At 41.4% G+C, this 15714-nt stretch overlaps 1 protein-coding gene across 1 annotated transcript in view; it reads left to right on the forward strand.

Annotated features, from left to right (window-relative positions):
• The first annotated feature begins 2646 nt into the window (after positions 1-2646).
• LOC124139641 (39S ribosomal protein L28, mitochondrial-like) overlaps positions 2647-15714 on the forward strand; it is a 76953-nt gene continuing 63885 nt past the window's right edge. Inside the window, exons 1-5 of the mRNA XM_046506898.2 lie at positions 2647-2757; positions 7318-7477; positions 8264-8383; positions 10947-11088; positions 12090-12233. Coding sequence (XP_046362854.2) covers positions 2733-2757; positions 7318-7477; positions 8264-8383; positions 10947-11088; positions 12090-12233 — 591 coding nt within the window. The 5' untranslated portion in view covers positions 2647-2732. The remainder of the gene's footprint in view (positions 2758-7317; positions 7478-8263; positions 8384-10946; positions 11089-12089; positions 12234-15714) is intronic.

Raw genomic sequence — 15714 nt, forward strand, 5'->3', positions numbered from 1 at the left:
GTCAAGAATGGTCCGTTTGGGCTATTGAACCTTGAACCTGGGGATTGGATGTATGGTGTGGACGCTTCAACCGCTAGCAACTCAGCCGCCTAAGTTAGGAATTATCTCCCTTAGAGAAGCGCCTGTTGTTACTGGATGAAGCGGCTGTTAAATCTCTCTGGTTTGAGATTGTTGGTTCAGAAGGGAGTCCACATAAGTCAAATATAGACTCCCTGATTTAAGGACTCATATTCTTCAAACCCATAGCATCGCGGGTCGCAAGACAAATATAACTCTCAAAATCATTTAAGGATGGTCGGCAGGGAGAAAGATGTAAAGAAAAGAAAAGAAGGATTCATCGTTGATAAGATTTTTATTCAAAGTCAAAGAGTTACTTCCCTTTTATCGTCAACAGCTATGGAAGTCTTTTTTTACAATGACTGAAAATAGTTTCAAACATTATTTACATACACTAACAATGCCACGTTTGAAACTATCAGTGGTTAAAATGAAGACGAAATGAGTAAGGTGATAAGATATTCAAACCAATTCACTGATTATTCAATTATGTTAATCTTAACTGATACAAAGTTAACTTAGTTGAGACTTTTGTAAAGTCTCTGTTAAAGTAAGGGAGTAAGGGGTTATTGAAAAAAAATATATTTATAAGTCATATTTATGTCATTTACTTGGTGTAATGCATTTGATTCTAACTCTTCATTAAGAGAGTCTTGAATCAAAGTAGGGTGAGTGAATATTATTTAATGTCACAGTCAGCAATATATTCCATATGACGAGTGTAGCACTAAAGCTATTTTGTACGAAAGCTTTTGGTAGCATAAATTATGTTTAAATCGAAACTTCTCGTTATTACAATAACTTTCTCGAAATTTCGAGTTCTTTCTCTTTCTTAAATAACGAGAAAATTATATAAATTACGAAAATATAATCGAAATAGAAAATAGAAAATAAACAAATAATTGAAATAACGAGAAATTTCGAATTAAAAAAATATATATATGCTACAGAAGTTGCACCATTGGGCTTTCGTAATTTTGTCCCTGTCGTACTGGCTACGCAAACCGAGATATTCGTCACACTTCCCCCTTGATATTTCCGTGGCTACGACAGACCCCCAGTATCCCATGGTGTACGTGTCGACTAAGATAGGGGATCAGATGGTTACAGTGTGATTGATTTGCTGGTCGTCGTGTCCCGACGGCAGGGATCGGTGTTCATGACATCAACCACTAGCTTGAGGGGACCAGAACTGATTATTAAGAGGTCTATACATGTGGTACTGCTGAGTTGAGTGCGGCGTAAAACACTATCCAATTTCCCATTCCATCCTCGGGTTTTACCATTTTGGGGATTTATCCATGGCGAGTGCCTGGGTCTGCAAATCGATCTTAGTGCTACGTCTGTGGTATAATTGAGTCCATTAAATGGATGTTGTCCGATGTTGTCAGGATCGTTGATTTGGTTGAATGAATGTCATCATATCCCAGTTGTGTGGATCAATTCTCATGATATCAATCACTTGATCGTCTGGTCCAGGCTCTGTTTTCTACAGACCGTCGTCACATAGCTGCGATTTTGCTATGAGTGAGTGAGTGAGTGAGTTGGGTTTAACGCCACTTTTAACAGTATTCCAGTTATATCACGGCGTGTCAGGTTAATGTGGGAGGAAAGCCCGAAGTGATGCAGGTCTCGGACGTTTACCACTTCGGTGAAACCCACGAGCACGGGTATGGTGCTGGCAAACCTAGAAAAATAATCGGGATTCGAACCCACAATCTTTGGTTTCTGGCGTGCCCAAGGGACAGATGAAACAAACTATGTCAGAGAGTAATACAATAGTATCAACATATTATGATCGCTTTGTAGAATGGAAGATCAGAAGTTTACCGTAACATGACTGTAATGTCAGTAATTATGGATTAAAGCCCCGAACTCAGTTGCAACATCCGTGAACCAGGCGCGCGTGAACTACCCGCCATTAAAACCTTGTGTTTCTTGTGTCATAATTGTTGCTCAATGAGGGATACGATCTTCTGAATATTTTTCGTGCGATTTAATAATGGTTGATATGTGCTATATCATTATGTACATCGATATGAAAGGTTAACCTATTAGCCTAAAATAGTAATAATCATCGCATTTTCAAATACAGTCAAACACCGTTGTGTCGAACTTACGGTTGCTCGAAGTAAAAGCTTGGTCCCTACGTATTCCTTCTTTATTCTTCATTATTTAACATTTGATGTGTCGAAGTTACGGTTGTCTCGAAGTTATTTTCCAGTCCCAAACATGTACTTGCCAGTGTATTACACATGTCATATATTGCAGACCGTCCATAGATATGATTGGTTTGTCTGGTCCATTCTCGAATATTGCTGAGTGCGGCGTTTAACAACGATCAAATCGTTGAAGTTAAGTCGATATACCCTGGGTTTCCTTCCTCAAATTTTATTTTGATATTGTGGTTGATAAAATCTGAAGCAAGCCATACCTGCTAACTATTAGCGCGATAAATAGATTAGTGTCTGTCTGTGTGTAAGTGTATAAGTGTATACTTACCCAAAATATACAATCTGCCCAGTCGGAGTCAGGTCGGCGTTGAGAAATTCCACCATACCCTAAACGAATGTTAAAAGAAAATATTTCTGATGGTAAATACTGTTTAATGGCGGCGCCCTTGAGCGACATGAGTTGTTGAATGTTGACATTCGACTACCACTGCATACAGGAACATGTCAGCGAGAATTCATAAATTTAGTGAGTGCATAGTTTCAGAAAAGTCACTGCTATCCGGGAATAACATTTTAGAAAGCTATTTTTCTAATTAAATATAATAACGTCCATTGGAGTATTCTGCCCGCCCGGTCCGAGTGACCCCTCATTCAGCTTCAGATAGCCAAGGCATCAGACTATATATGTATAGTAGCAAAAACACGCCAAGTGCAATTTAGAACTACATCTGACACCATCCTCACAAACACAACGTTGGAAATGCAGTTAAGCCTTCAATTAATTTCATTGAGATGCGTTTCAGATAGTGATGTGTCATTAATGCACGCCCATGTCTGTGAATTCACAACGTCAGACGGCCACCTCCGAAGCCTAGTGGATTGAGCGTCTGCCTGTGTGTCAGTGGGGTACCCATGTTACACTGTGGAATGGTATCTTAATGGGAAATCTATAGAAAACCGACATTAGTCGGGACTAGTACTTTTACACACACACACACACACACACACACACACACACACACACACTTTAATTCTTGAACGTGACATCTAAATCCAATTTCGCCTCACCTCACCTCACCAAACGTCAAACTGCCTTCTGCATGCCATCCCATCAACACATATATTTACAATGTGTCCAAAACAACATCAGCAAACTTTTCAGATGATATGTATGTTTTAGCATGTATTGACTGATATAATTGAAAATATTTGAAAAAAATGACTGCAGTAATCTAAATTGAATACAATCAACCTGTTTTCAGCATTGTACTGATTCATGCAGTGTGGAGTTCACTTGCCACTCAATCCTCACATGCTTTCTTTAGCCCTGGGGCATTCAATTACAATTTAGTTTATGACACTTAATGGTCCGCACATAAACCTATAAACAGTAATCATGATAAAACAATTGAATTGCCATATTTTGGCAGTGATCATTTATTAGACAGGCATCATATTCCCCCTCAGCATGGTTTCTGGTCTATGACCCCCGTGGGGGTTCCTCATCAGAATAGGTTCCCAGTACAGTGTTTGAAATAATTTTGAAACCCAACAACACAATCGGGCAGGTGATCCTGAACTGTAGCCTGCCCATGTTGAAAGTTACCTGCCTGCATTCATACATTATATATATAGAAAAGTCACAAAACATAAGAGACAACTCATGTCTTGGTCATGCTGAAATACCGTATTTGACGTAATAAGCGCCCCGCTCTAATAAGCGCCAACTGCTACATTTGCTAAGATATTGGCTATTAAACAGTCCCAATTAGCACCCCTTCCGATTGATCAATGTACACAAGACTTATCTATTCGTGTATAATACGCACTCGTGTGTTATATGCACCCTTAATTATGGGCAATTAAATTCTGGAAAAATATATCTGTTGTATATAGACAGTCAGGTTGTCAGCATAAACCACAAAATTTATCTTTCAACTCTGTTTTTTTCCACCAAAATAATATTCTAATAAGAGCCCCCTTTTTCTTATTTTGAGAGCGCCCTGGGCGCGTCAAATATGGTAATGCAAACAATCACTTGAGAATTTACAAGAAGTTATAATTTAAGAGAATACGTAAGTAATCTTAAAATTATCTGTCGGGCAGGTGGAGGAAAAATTTCCTGCAGCATGACAGAAAAGTTACAAGCCATGGGGAGGTTGGCAGGCAGTTATTTCGGCCACTGCCCCAGTACCCTACACTTGTTTTAAGAGCAGACTAAGGTGGGGGTGGGGACTGAATGTTCGTTATTGTTTTGAAGACTGTTAGGCTGCCCCTCCCCCCACCAATTTTTATGGTTGCTAGAATATTGCTCACTGAGGGGTTAAAAATGAAAAACAGGGTCAATGAATCTGAAGACCACTATGCTATTGTATGCATTGTCTCACCTGACTTGAGGAGACACCCCTCTGTCCATAACAAGATTTTACAGGTTTTGCTGACATTGTTAACTCGTATATTGCTCGTGTAGTCTTCCCCCATATAAATCCTTTCAAACATATCTCTCTGCTTTTTCTTGTCTTTTGTAAAAAAAATTCAAAGTGCCTTGAAATTTCACACAAACTCTACCAAGCATCAATCTAGATCCTGACAACTAAAAACATAAACAGAGAAAATAAAAACCAAGCCTTTTTCTCTGCAGAATTCTTTGAAAGTGTAATGACATTGTACATAATTATATAACGGTAAATCTGAATAAACCTGTGTTTACATGTACATCAGTTATTTATTGAACAAACACCTTAAGGGGTACTGGGGACCTTAAGATTAAAGAAGATCAATGCTGTTTGTCACTGACAAAAACTGTAACAAGTGCAATGACTTTATGATCTACATCCAGTGTGAACATTTACAGTATGAATCTATCAGTTACTCTCCAGGGCCCACTTGCACAAAACGATCTTAGCGCTAAGACTACCTTAAGCCTATGGTAAAGTATGGGAGTTAAGATCATCTTAGCGCTAAGATCGCTTTGTGCAAGTGGGCCCAGGACAATATGTCCAGCACAGCATTCTCTGGTGAAAGACAAATTGTTTATAACTGTACATGGCTGGCTAAAAGAAGCATTTATTTATAACATATTATGTTCTGTATGCATAAATATTTAGAATTGGGTCAAATTAGATTGGATGCAGTCATTGAAACTAATAAAGTTGTTGCAAGAACATCAAATTAAGATCATCAGGTCTAACTAGAAATCCATTGAAATTTCAACTGGTTATCAGTTATGAACACATGCCATATCAATTAGCGATTTTGTTTCCGAAATCCCAGTCCAGTAAAATGTCTTCTGATCTTGTAAGATCAGCTAATGCTAATCCATATACTGAGAATACTGAAAATATTTCCAAAATACAAGTTCAGTCTTCGGCTCAAAATTATTTTGCAAGGATACAGAAAATCACAGGATCATAAAGTGTTGACCAGTGAAGATCAGGGTTAGGATAGGTCTTCAGCTACCCATGCTTGTCACTAATGGGATCAGGTGGTCCGGCCCACTGACTTGGTTGATGGGGGTCATCGTATCCCATTTACGTAGAACGATGCTCATGATATCAATCACTGGATTGTCTGGTCCAGACTCGATTATTTACAGACCACCGTCATATAGCTGGAATATTGCTGAGTGCTGCATTAAACAACAAACAAACAAACACAACATGTGCCATGATACATGGTAGACTGTTCCAGCATTGTTGGGGTTCAGTAGGCAGTGAATCAGTTCACACGGTTAAGAGAAACCAAAATTACAATGATAAAACATCTGTATAAATGTTTTACAATTGGTCCCCCAAAAAGTATTTCCTGGTTTCCTGGCCATTTATGTCTGAAGCACCCGACCCAAAATTGTTTTTCTTGTTTTCTCAGCCATCCTAGTGATGTCGATATTGTATGCTACATGTGTCTACAGATAAACCAGGCCTTTAAAAAGCAAGCTTTCAAACTTTTAAAAAAAAAGCCAAGGTTAAAAAATCACCTTCCTCCGTGGTAGAGCATCTGCCCGGAGATGTTTAGGGTCGGTGTTCGATCCCTGGCAGCGTCATACCAAAAGATGTTAAAAGATTATACTTGTTGTTACCCTGCCTGGCGCTCTGTATTATGTGGCTAAAAAAAGGACTGATCAGCTAGGGGTCAAAATACTGTGTCTGAGTGTCATGTTCAACTGCGACATGGTATCTGAGTGGGCTAGCACTATAAATCAGTCCAGAGTAGTGCTCGTAACTAGTACCAGAGCGTGCACGCACGCATGCACATTGCTTTATAAGTGCAATAATCTTGAATGCGACATTAAACCCCATTTCCAAGTCACACACTAAGTAAAAAATATTGATTCTCACCTAAATGTTTGCTTTAATAACTGGTACACCAAACACTAAGTAGTAGTGAAAATGTACAATATTTTCATCAAATGTGCCACACTTGAGACTGCCATCTGTAAATCGTCAGTGTGCCAGGTATTTGGCCATCCTGTCTATGAAAATGATGGCTTACGCACCACAGATAAGAGCACATGCAAGTATTATGATATGTATTAATCATGAGCAAGGTAGCGTGATACATTGCATCGACCGCCTCCCTGGTCTAGTGGTAGAGCGTCAGCCCGGAGAGCGGAAGGTCCAGGGTTCGATCCCCGGCCACGTCATACCAAAAGACATTAAAAGATGGTACTTGTTGTTACCCTGTCTGGCGCTCAGCATTAAGGGGTTAAAGCAAGGACTGGTCGGCTCGGAGTCCGTATACTGTGTCTGAGTGGGGTATTCATGTTAAACTGCGGCATGGTATCTCAGTGTGCTAGCACTATAAATCAGCATCAGTCCGGTCTAGTACACACACACACACACACACACACACACACACACACACACACACGTGCACACACGTGCACACATGCATGCACGTCACTATATAAGTACAATAATCTTGGATGCGACGTTAAACCCAATTTCACCTCACCTCACCTCACATATTGGATCACACAGTTGGTGTATCATCCCAGCCCTAGAATTGAAAAGGGGTAAATGTACCTGTGATTTACCACTCCATGACTCTGGAGACAGATATTATAAAGTGTATTGCATTATTTCAGGGAATGCAGCGTACAAGTACGTGTTCTCCAAGGAGGCCCATCAGCTGCTCCCGGCTCACTACAAGCGGCGGTGTATGGAGTTCATGCAGGGGGAGCCTACAGCTGTACACTGGCAGCCAGAACAAGGGCCGTTCAAGCTGAACCCCAACACAGGGAAACGGTAACACTGGCGCCACACTGTTCACTATAGACTCAGTCTCTGCATGGAAACTTTACAAGGGAATTATGACATTTTTCTGCCGACAGTTTGACTGGACAGGGGCCCGATGCCACAAATCTGTCTTGGAAATGTCTTACTTAAGTGTATATCAAAGTGCAAGATGTTTCAATTCTGACACCTCATTCACTTCCTGGCATTTTCTGTTTAGAATGTATGTTGCAGATGTGCTGCATTGCAGACATTGTACTTGGCCTTGTTCCCCAAATAGATCTTAGTGCTTCTGTCACAAATCTTCATTGAAATATGAACGTTAATCCCATATTTTTCTCTGGTCTAAAATTTGTAGTTACCTTTGTTTTCCATGAACTGAAAGAATAGCACATTACTAATGCTTGCATCTTCTCGAGGCAAGGGCATTAACTGACTATAAAAGTCCAGTTTCCACCCTTGCCAAACTGAAATATCTGGTTTTGCAGCTGAAGCTGAAAATATGTCTAATCTCGATACAAAATTCCAGCCCCAGCATCGATAAGAATCACAATACAGTCACTGCATATTGCAACACATTTCTGACAGCTATGTTCTATCCCTCAAAATAATTACCCTTATAATCAACATTCCTTTTCCAAATATTGCATTTTTATGCCGTAGAATTTTCTATCAACAAGATCTCAAGGTCATGTTTGTATTGGTTCATTTTGTTTGTGTCTTACTTCTTGGCGTATGAGTCTAAGAAGCAAGACGTATGGCAAGTCAGTAAATATCTGCACTGTGTGTCTGTTTCAGTGAGCGCGTGCAGAACGTCCCCGTGAAGGTGGTGTACCCCGAGGAATGCAACAAGGGTCTGTGGGGGGGCGAGGGCTTGGTGGTCGGCTACCGGAAGAGTGACCGGCGCTTTGCTTCTAGGTTTGTACATCCCAAACCGGGTTTGCAGTGAAACTGGGCTCAACAAATAGGCCCAGTCCTCCAAGGTGCTGCAATTTGCTGTGCAGAGTTACATCCCTTTGGAGTCCCAAAGGAAGTTTACAGGACAAAACTTTCAATTTATTCCTTTGAGAAGGAGGCTGTTATTTTATGATTTCCACAGTTCATGATTGCTGGGATTTGTCTTGCAGGTCACCGTCTCCCCGAGGCAAGGGAGCTGACTGACCGTAAAAGTCCAGTTTCCACCCTGGCCGAACAAGGCTGGAATTTCAAAGCTTGACCATAGCACCACCAGTGGCTGTTATGTCCCTTCTATGTCCCTCCTACTGACCAGTCAGATTCCACCTATCACATCACTTGCTTTAAACATAATGGCGATGCCTCAGTAAAGACGATCTGATCAATATTTAAGATCTTTATTGTAATGAAACAGATCTTAATTCTCAAAGTGTATCAAATCATGTGAGTACCTTGATTAAAAACATGAAAAGATTGGGAATATATATGTCAACGCTAACTTAACGGTACACATGCCCTGCAAATCCTGAAATCAACTGAAATCTGGATGTCAGTTTATGAATTGGATGTTGATTTCATTACGCGACTTTGATTGGGCTATGTATAGCCAAAATATAACTCCATAATTCCAGCCTAGTTCGGCAAGGGTGGAAACTGGACTTTTATAGTTGGTTAACTCCCTTGCCTCGGGAAGATGTCAGGTCAGTGTATATGTTAGCCACTGACAAGAGTAGACATGTGGCAGAATTATGCACTGAGAGAAGAGGTTACTGTACGAAAACTTATTTCTGGTTTTATACAAAAATGAAAATCCATATAATCCGCTTGGGTATCATATTATATCAGTTATTTCTCTTTGTAAAATTTGAGACACACAAATACTCAAAAAGTCTTTTTCCAACCTGGTACATATAAATAGTTCACTGAATGGGCCCATTGATCTCAGCTGTTGTAAGCCCAGTACTCCTCAGTACACACATCACTACAGAACTACACAGTTTGCTGTGATGCCCAGTACTCCTCAGTACACACATCACTACAGAACTACACAGTTTGCTGTGATGCCCAGTACTCCTCAGTACACACATCACTACTGAACTACACAGTTTGCTGTGATGCCCAGTACTCCTCAGTACACACATCACTACAGAACTACACAGTTTGCTGTGATGCCCAGTACTCCTCAGTACACACATCACTACAGAACTACACAGTTTGCTGTGATGCCCAGTACTCGTTAGTACACACATCACTACTGAACTACCCAGTTTGCTGTGATGCCCAGTACTCCTCAGTACACACATCACTACAGAACTACACAGTTTGCTGTGATGCCCAGTACTCGTTAGTACACACATCACTACTGAACTACCCAGTTTGCTGTGATGCCCAGTACTCCTCAGTACACACATCACTACAGAACTACACAGTTTGCTGTGATGCCCAGTACTCGTTAGTACACACATCACTACAGAACTACACAGTTTGCTGTGATGCCCAGTACTCGTTAGTACACACATCACTACTGAACTACACAGTTTGCTGTGATGCCCAGTACTCGTTAGTACACACATCACTACTGAACTACACAGTTTGCTGTGATGCCCAGCTATTCCCCAGTGGATGTCTTGAGGCAGAATAGACCCTGACGAGTACCACAAGGGGGGTTGCTATGTGTGACCTGCTTGCCTGTTATATTCCACTGCTGTGATATTACTGGAATATTGCTAAAAGAAGCGTAAAATTATACTCACTCACACAATCAATCAACCACTATTCATATGGTCGAGACATACGTGCTGCCATAGTGTAGTCATGTCACGTCAGTCAATTCGATTTCAGTGGGGACAAGTTTTATAAGAGGTCACTGTGATACAAGGATGAAATTTTGCATACTTCAGAGCCCCAGATAAGCTTGAGCAAAATACACAAGCACGGCATGAAGACCCGGGTTAGAATAGATCTTCAGCAACTCGTGCTTGCTGTAAAAGGCAACTCTGCTTGTCATACGAGGCAACTAACAAGATCAGGTGGCCAGGCTTGGTAACTTGGTTGATGCATGTCATCGTATCCCAATTGCGTGGATTGATGCTCATGATGTCCATCACTGCATTGTCTGGTCCAGACTTGATTATTTACAGACCGCCGTCATATAGCTGGAATATTGCTGAGTGTGGCGTTAACAACAAGCAAACAAATATACACTTCCTAAATCACCATAGCCCACTTTGGAGTTGCATCCAAATATGCATGGAGACATTTTATAAATAGTCAAACAACACTGCGTAATAACCTTGAGTCGCTGTTTGCAGATATTGTCTCACTGCTTGAATGCAGGCATCATGTATACAATAAAAGAGTCTACTTATCAGTGTACAAAACCCAATGGATTGGACACAAGAGTAAAATTTGTGGAAATTAACCAATCAGCATGATCAGAAAGCAGCTTTCTCAAGCTTTTTACAGCACTTGTTTCAAACTGGCGACTTCCCAAGACTTCGCTTGAAAAAACTATTTTGCATTTCAGAATCCCCAAAATCTGGCGTCCGTACCTGACGAAGCGGGTGCTATATAGCGAGATCCTTGACAAGTACTTCGAGATCCAGGTGACCCTCCGCACCCTCGACCTGATTGATGAGGTGTTTGGGTTTGATCACTACATACTGAAGGTAAACACTACAGTGTTGTTTAGCTGCTTGACTGTGATCTTCTACCATGTGTGAAGCCTATTTCTGGTGTCCCCTGCCGTGATATTGCTTGAATATTGCTAAAAGCGGAGTAAAACCATACTCACTCACTCCCTCACTCCGGTCATCTCGGCGACTGAAAGGGTCGACGATCTCGACTTATCTGGCAGCTTTGGCTTCAGTGGTGCCGTCTCCTACGTGCGACAAGCTCACTAAAGTACTGGAGTTGCAGAAGATTCTACGTGCCTTCATGGTTGAAGATCAGTCACGTAAATTCCGACCGCCGGCCTGGGACCTCGATGTCGTTCTGCGCAACCTGTCTAGTCAGACTTACGAGCCTCTCGATCAGGTCGCGTTCGACTTATTGTCTCAGAAAACGGCTTTTCGGAAATACATGCCATTGACGTTGGTCGGATTACGTTCGATCAGCGTAACCATGGCAACGTCCATCTTGGTCTCTCCCTAATCCTGTGGTGCAGAGGTAGCCATGTGGGTAAGGCGTTAACCTGTCATGCCAAAGTCTCAGGTTCAATTGCCCCATGACTGCAATGGTGCTCTTGATTTTATTCAAATTTGGAATTGTCTTTTCCATAAAACAAGAAGAGAAATTAGCCTTGCTAACTTGGTAACTCGGGTACTTGTGTCAGGTGGGTACTGAGTAGCCTATCCACAGGACTACCCGGACCCGTGGTAAGTCACATGATATATTGTTAAACGACATTAACAATAAAACTCCAAGGTTACTCTACAAGTATAGCTCATGTTCACATTTCTTTCTGACTATGCAAGCATTCTGACTTTTATAAAGTTTTATAAAAGATAAAGCGTCTATCAACACTCTTCAGACCTATAGGTCCCCAGGTAGGGACAGGTAATAGGGTGTTGGGTACCACGGTAGTAAATCCCGGCCCTAGTTTGAATCTATATTTGAAAACACCCTCCAATGTAAAGCATGCTTCCCAAGTATGTTTTGTTGCCTGCAGACATCTGAGGTGGACCTCAACTCCCAGCTGGCGATGAAGCTGAAGAGAGAGATGCTGCTGGCGCTGGTACAGAAGACTCTGTACCCAGAGGACCCCACAATCAGGGAGAAGGTCCACAACAAATACAAGCAATACCTCATGCCGGTAAGTGCTGTCATGGAAACAGGGGAGATAACTCACCAAGGTGCCTTCACTAGACACTATGGTCTGATTGTTAGGCTACCTACATAATACCTCCTGCTGCGGTGGAACAGTGATTGCATCAATTACCTGTAAGCCATGTAACATCAGATCCTGCCGCATTTGGTTTGTAGAACACAACTAAACTAGTTCGTGTATTGTTTCAAGCCTGTGCCGGCCATGGTCCAATTGGCCTGAGATGAACTGGATTGCCAATATGCAGGGATGAAAATTTTCCATGGATTCGATGAATTCCACAAATTTGGTTGTGTCAAGCATTACTTTTGTGAGACATGTGATTACAATATACACATAAATTATATAGTCCCTTGACCCCTGGCTATCTTTCAGTGATGGCTAGTGCCTGTTTGACACAGATAAGAAATTTGCATCAGGGGTGTTGAATTGTATGTACCAATTCATATGTTTTCAGGTTTTGAACTTCCTTGGCACAGTTAAATAAGATCCTGGGCCCCGTTCCACAAAGCGATCTTAGCGCTACGATTGTCGTAAGTCAGTGTTAAAGAATGGGAGTTACGATTGACTTAGCGCTAAGATCACTTTGTGGAACGGGGCCCTGGTGTCTAAAGACCACACTTGGACATCACATATTCTTAACAAAAAAAATTGTGACAGTGTGTATTACAGGGTATTTAAAGCCAGTTATAAATGAACTCTCAGAATTAATCAGGATTAAAACATTGAAAATGAAGAACCAGATTAAAAGAAAGCTGGGAATTCAGAAATTGAAAGTGGTAAAGAGGCACACTTTCTTACGTTAGTACAATGGCCTATTATCTTGCCCATGGTGTAAACACATTCATTGATGTTGAGGATGGTCAGAGGTGTTCGACTTTTGGGCTCAATTCCAAAGGGAACAACGTGAATATCTTCATGAGTACACAGAATACACTTCTGTCTTTGGTCCGTGCTTGTTGGTTTCACCAAAGTAGTAAACGTCAGAGACCTGCATCACTTCAGGTTTTCCTCCCACGCCAAGCTGACACACTGTGATGTAACTGTTGAAAGAGACAGTGGACCCAACTCATTCACTCACCCACTCACTCACCAACACTCACTCACTCACTCACTCACTCACTCACTCACTCACTCACTCACCCTCACTCACTCACTCACTCACTCACTCACTCACTCACTCACTCACTCACTCCCACCCACTCACTCACTCACTCACCCACCCACTCACTCACTCACTCACTCACTCCCACCCACCCACTCACTCACTCACTCACTCACTCACAGTACATTGGGTCCTCTAGGAAACAATCAGACCTGAGCTTAAGATTGTGAAACATTCGCTTTATTCATGGTTTGCAAAAGGTACCTGAATTTCATAATTAACTTTAGTTTATTTATTATTATCCTCCTTCACACACAAGTACAGTCCCCCTGTACCTTGTTTTATGATAAAACAAACCTGCAATACTTGACATTGAGAAGTCCTTGAATTTCATACTACCATTTTCATCAGCCATGTATATTTTACTGTAACTATTCCGTGTGACCCCAAGTGACCATGATAGTGAATGTCACAGACACTAAAGTTGCATCGGTACACTCATTGTCTCACCTTAATGATCATACATCTACCTTGCACAGGTGAGTTTGACACATGACTCGTTAGTGACATCTTGAGGTAATTGCGCCGACAGCTGACAGCTAGGCTGAGTCGGGATTAGCATCAGACAGGAAGTTATTAAGATGGATGCACAGTGTAGCAACTCACCTGCCTCCCAGCAGCCTGTGCACATATTTACGGAAGTAAAAGAAGAGAATTAATTTATTAAGATGTCACATGCTGTTCTAGTTCAGGTACAATTACATGCCAGTTACACTTCAGTGGGTGGCGCCCGGCCACATTCAAATATTGTAGGGTAGCAGTTGATACCATTTTACACAACATTTACACTAAATTACAATACAATATCACATGCATGTTCTTTTCATGCATCTGCTTGACATGAATTCTGTCCAACATGCACAGACAATATATAACATACAGTCAAACTGATCCAGTTATATGATGATATAAACATATTTATATCCAGTTATATTTCCTACACTATATGTTATATAGGGTTCCCTCGCTTTTGCGCTCTTCAATAAAGCTCTAACTCAGTTATAGCATGCAGTAAAGCATGGCTCACAACATTAGCTTACATTTTTAATAAACTCAAGTTTTCCAATGACACGATGTTTTCCCAATCTCAAAAAAAACATTATCAGCTGATCAACGCGATCACGTAACACTGGAAATACCAGTCAACAAAACCGAATTGAAGTACGCAATTTAATCCCATCATTGCACTATCCAGTTATAGAAATGTGTTCACTGTTTATCTGTATAACCAGCATACTCCCTCTTCCCCTACCCCCACTATCACTTACAGCCATGCTAGTACAACCCTCATACATACATGCCCCTCTCGTGTCTTACACCCCCGCTTGTGTTTCCCTAATACAGGCACATGTACTGGTACAGCCTAGATCAGCAGGGGGGGAAACTGGACTTTTACAGTCAGTTAGCTCACTAGCCTCAGGAATGCGGGGAATTGTCTGTGTTGGGAACGGTCTGTATGGGTAGTAGTTAGGGCTTGGACAAGTCCACATTTACTACCCGGGTACCCAACACCCTATTACCTACCCTACCCGGGTACCAGGTGTCTGTCACAAGAGATAGGAACAAAATATCCAATTGGGAGTCGATGGACCGTAGCCCAAGCAAAATGCACTTAGATACACGTATAGAACGATCTGGTAATGCGTCCACTGAATTTGACTGAATCTTTATCTTTATTCAAACATATAAAAGTCAGAAGGAATGGTGCATAGTCAGAAACAAATCCAAACATTAGTGATTTGAAGTGTAACCATGAAGTTCTAGATAACCTTTGTCATTAAACAATATATCAGGTGACTAACCACGGGTCTGGGTAGTCCTGTGGGTACCCGGGTCCTACTCAGGACCCACCCGACCCGAGTACCCGAGTTACCCATCCCAGCCCTAGTTGTAGTAACTAAGGCCTGCCTCGCTTCAGGCTTTCCGCCCACATTTAGCTGACACTCCATAACGTAACTGAAGTACTGTTCCAAGGGGTTGAACCAAATTCCTAGCCAGTTGCATTGGCAATGTGCCAAAACCAAATGAATTTCAAACTTTCATTACAGAGTTAACTCCCTTAGAAGTGTGCAGCTGTTGTCCCCTCGCCACCAGTTACAATATCCATCTTCGTTGACTTGAGCAACTCAATCTGAGATGCCAATCTGCTCAATTTTGGTAGACTTATTTATATAACAAAACTATTTTTCATTATTGGGTAATATATTTTTCCTAAATAACTTGATTTGTTGGTTAAAAATAGCAACTGCACCGCAAATCAGTTGTATGTATTCCCAGGTGATGGTGAGAGTTGTGTATTGACGA

This window comes from Haliotis rufescens, unplaced genomic scaffold (genome assembly GCF_023055435.1).
Source record: "Haliotis rufescens isolate VD_foot unplaced genomic scaffold, xgHalRufe1.0.p SCAF_7, whole genome shotgun sequence".
Lineage (NCBI taxonomy): Eukaryota > Metazoa > Mollusca > Gastropoda > Lepetellida > Haliotidae > Haliotis > Haliotis rufescens.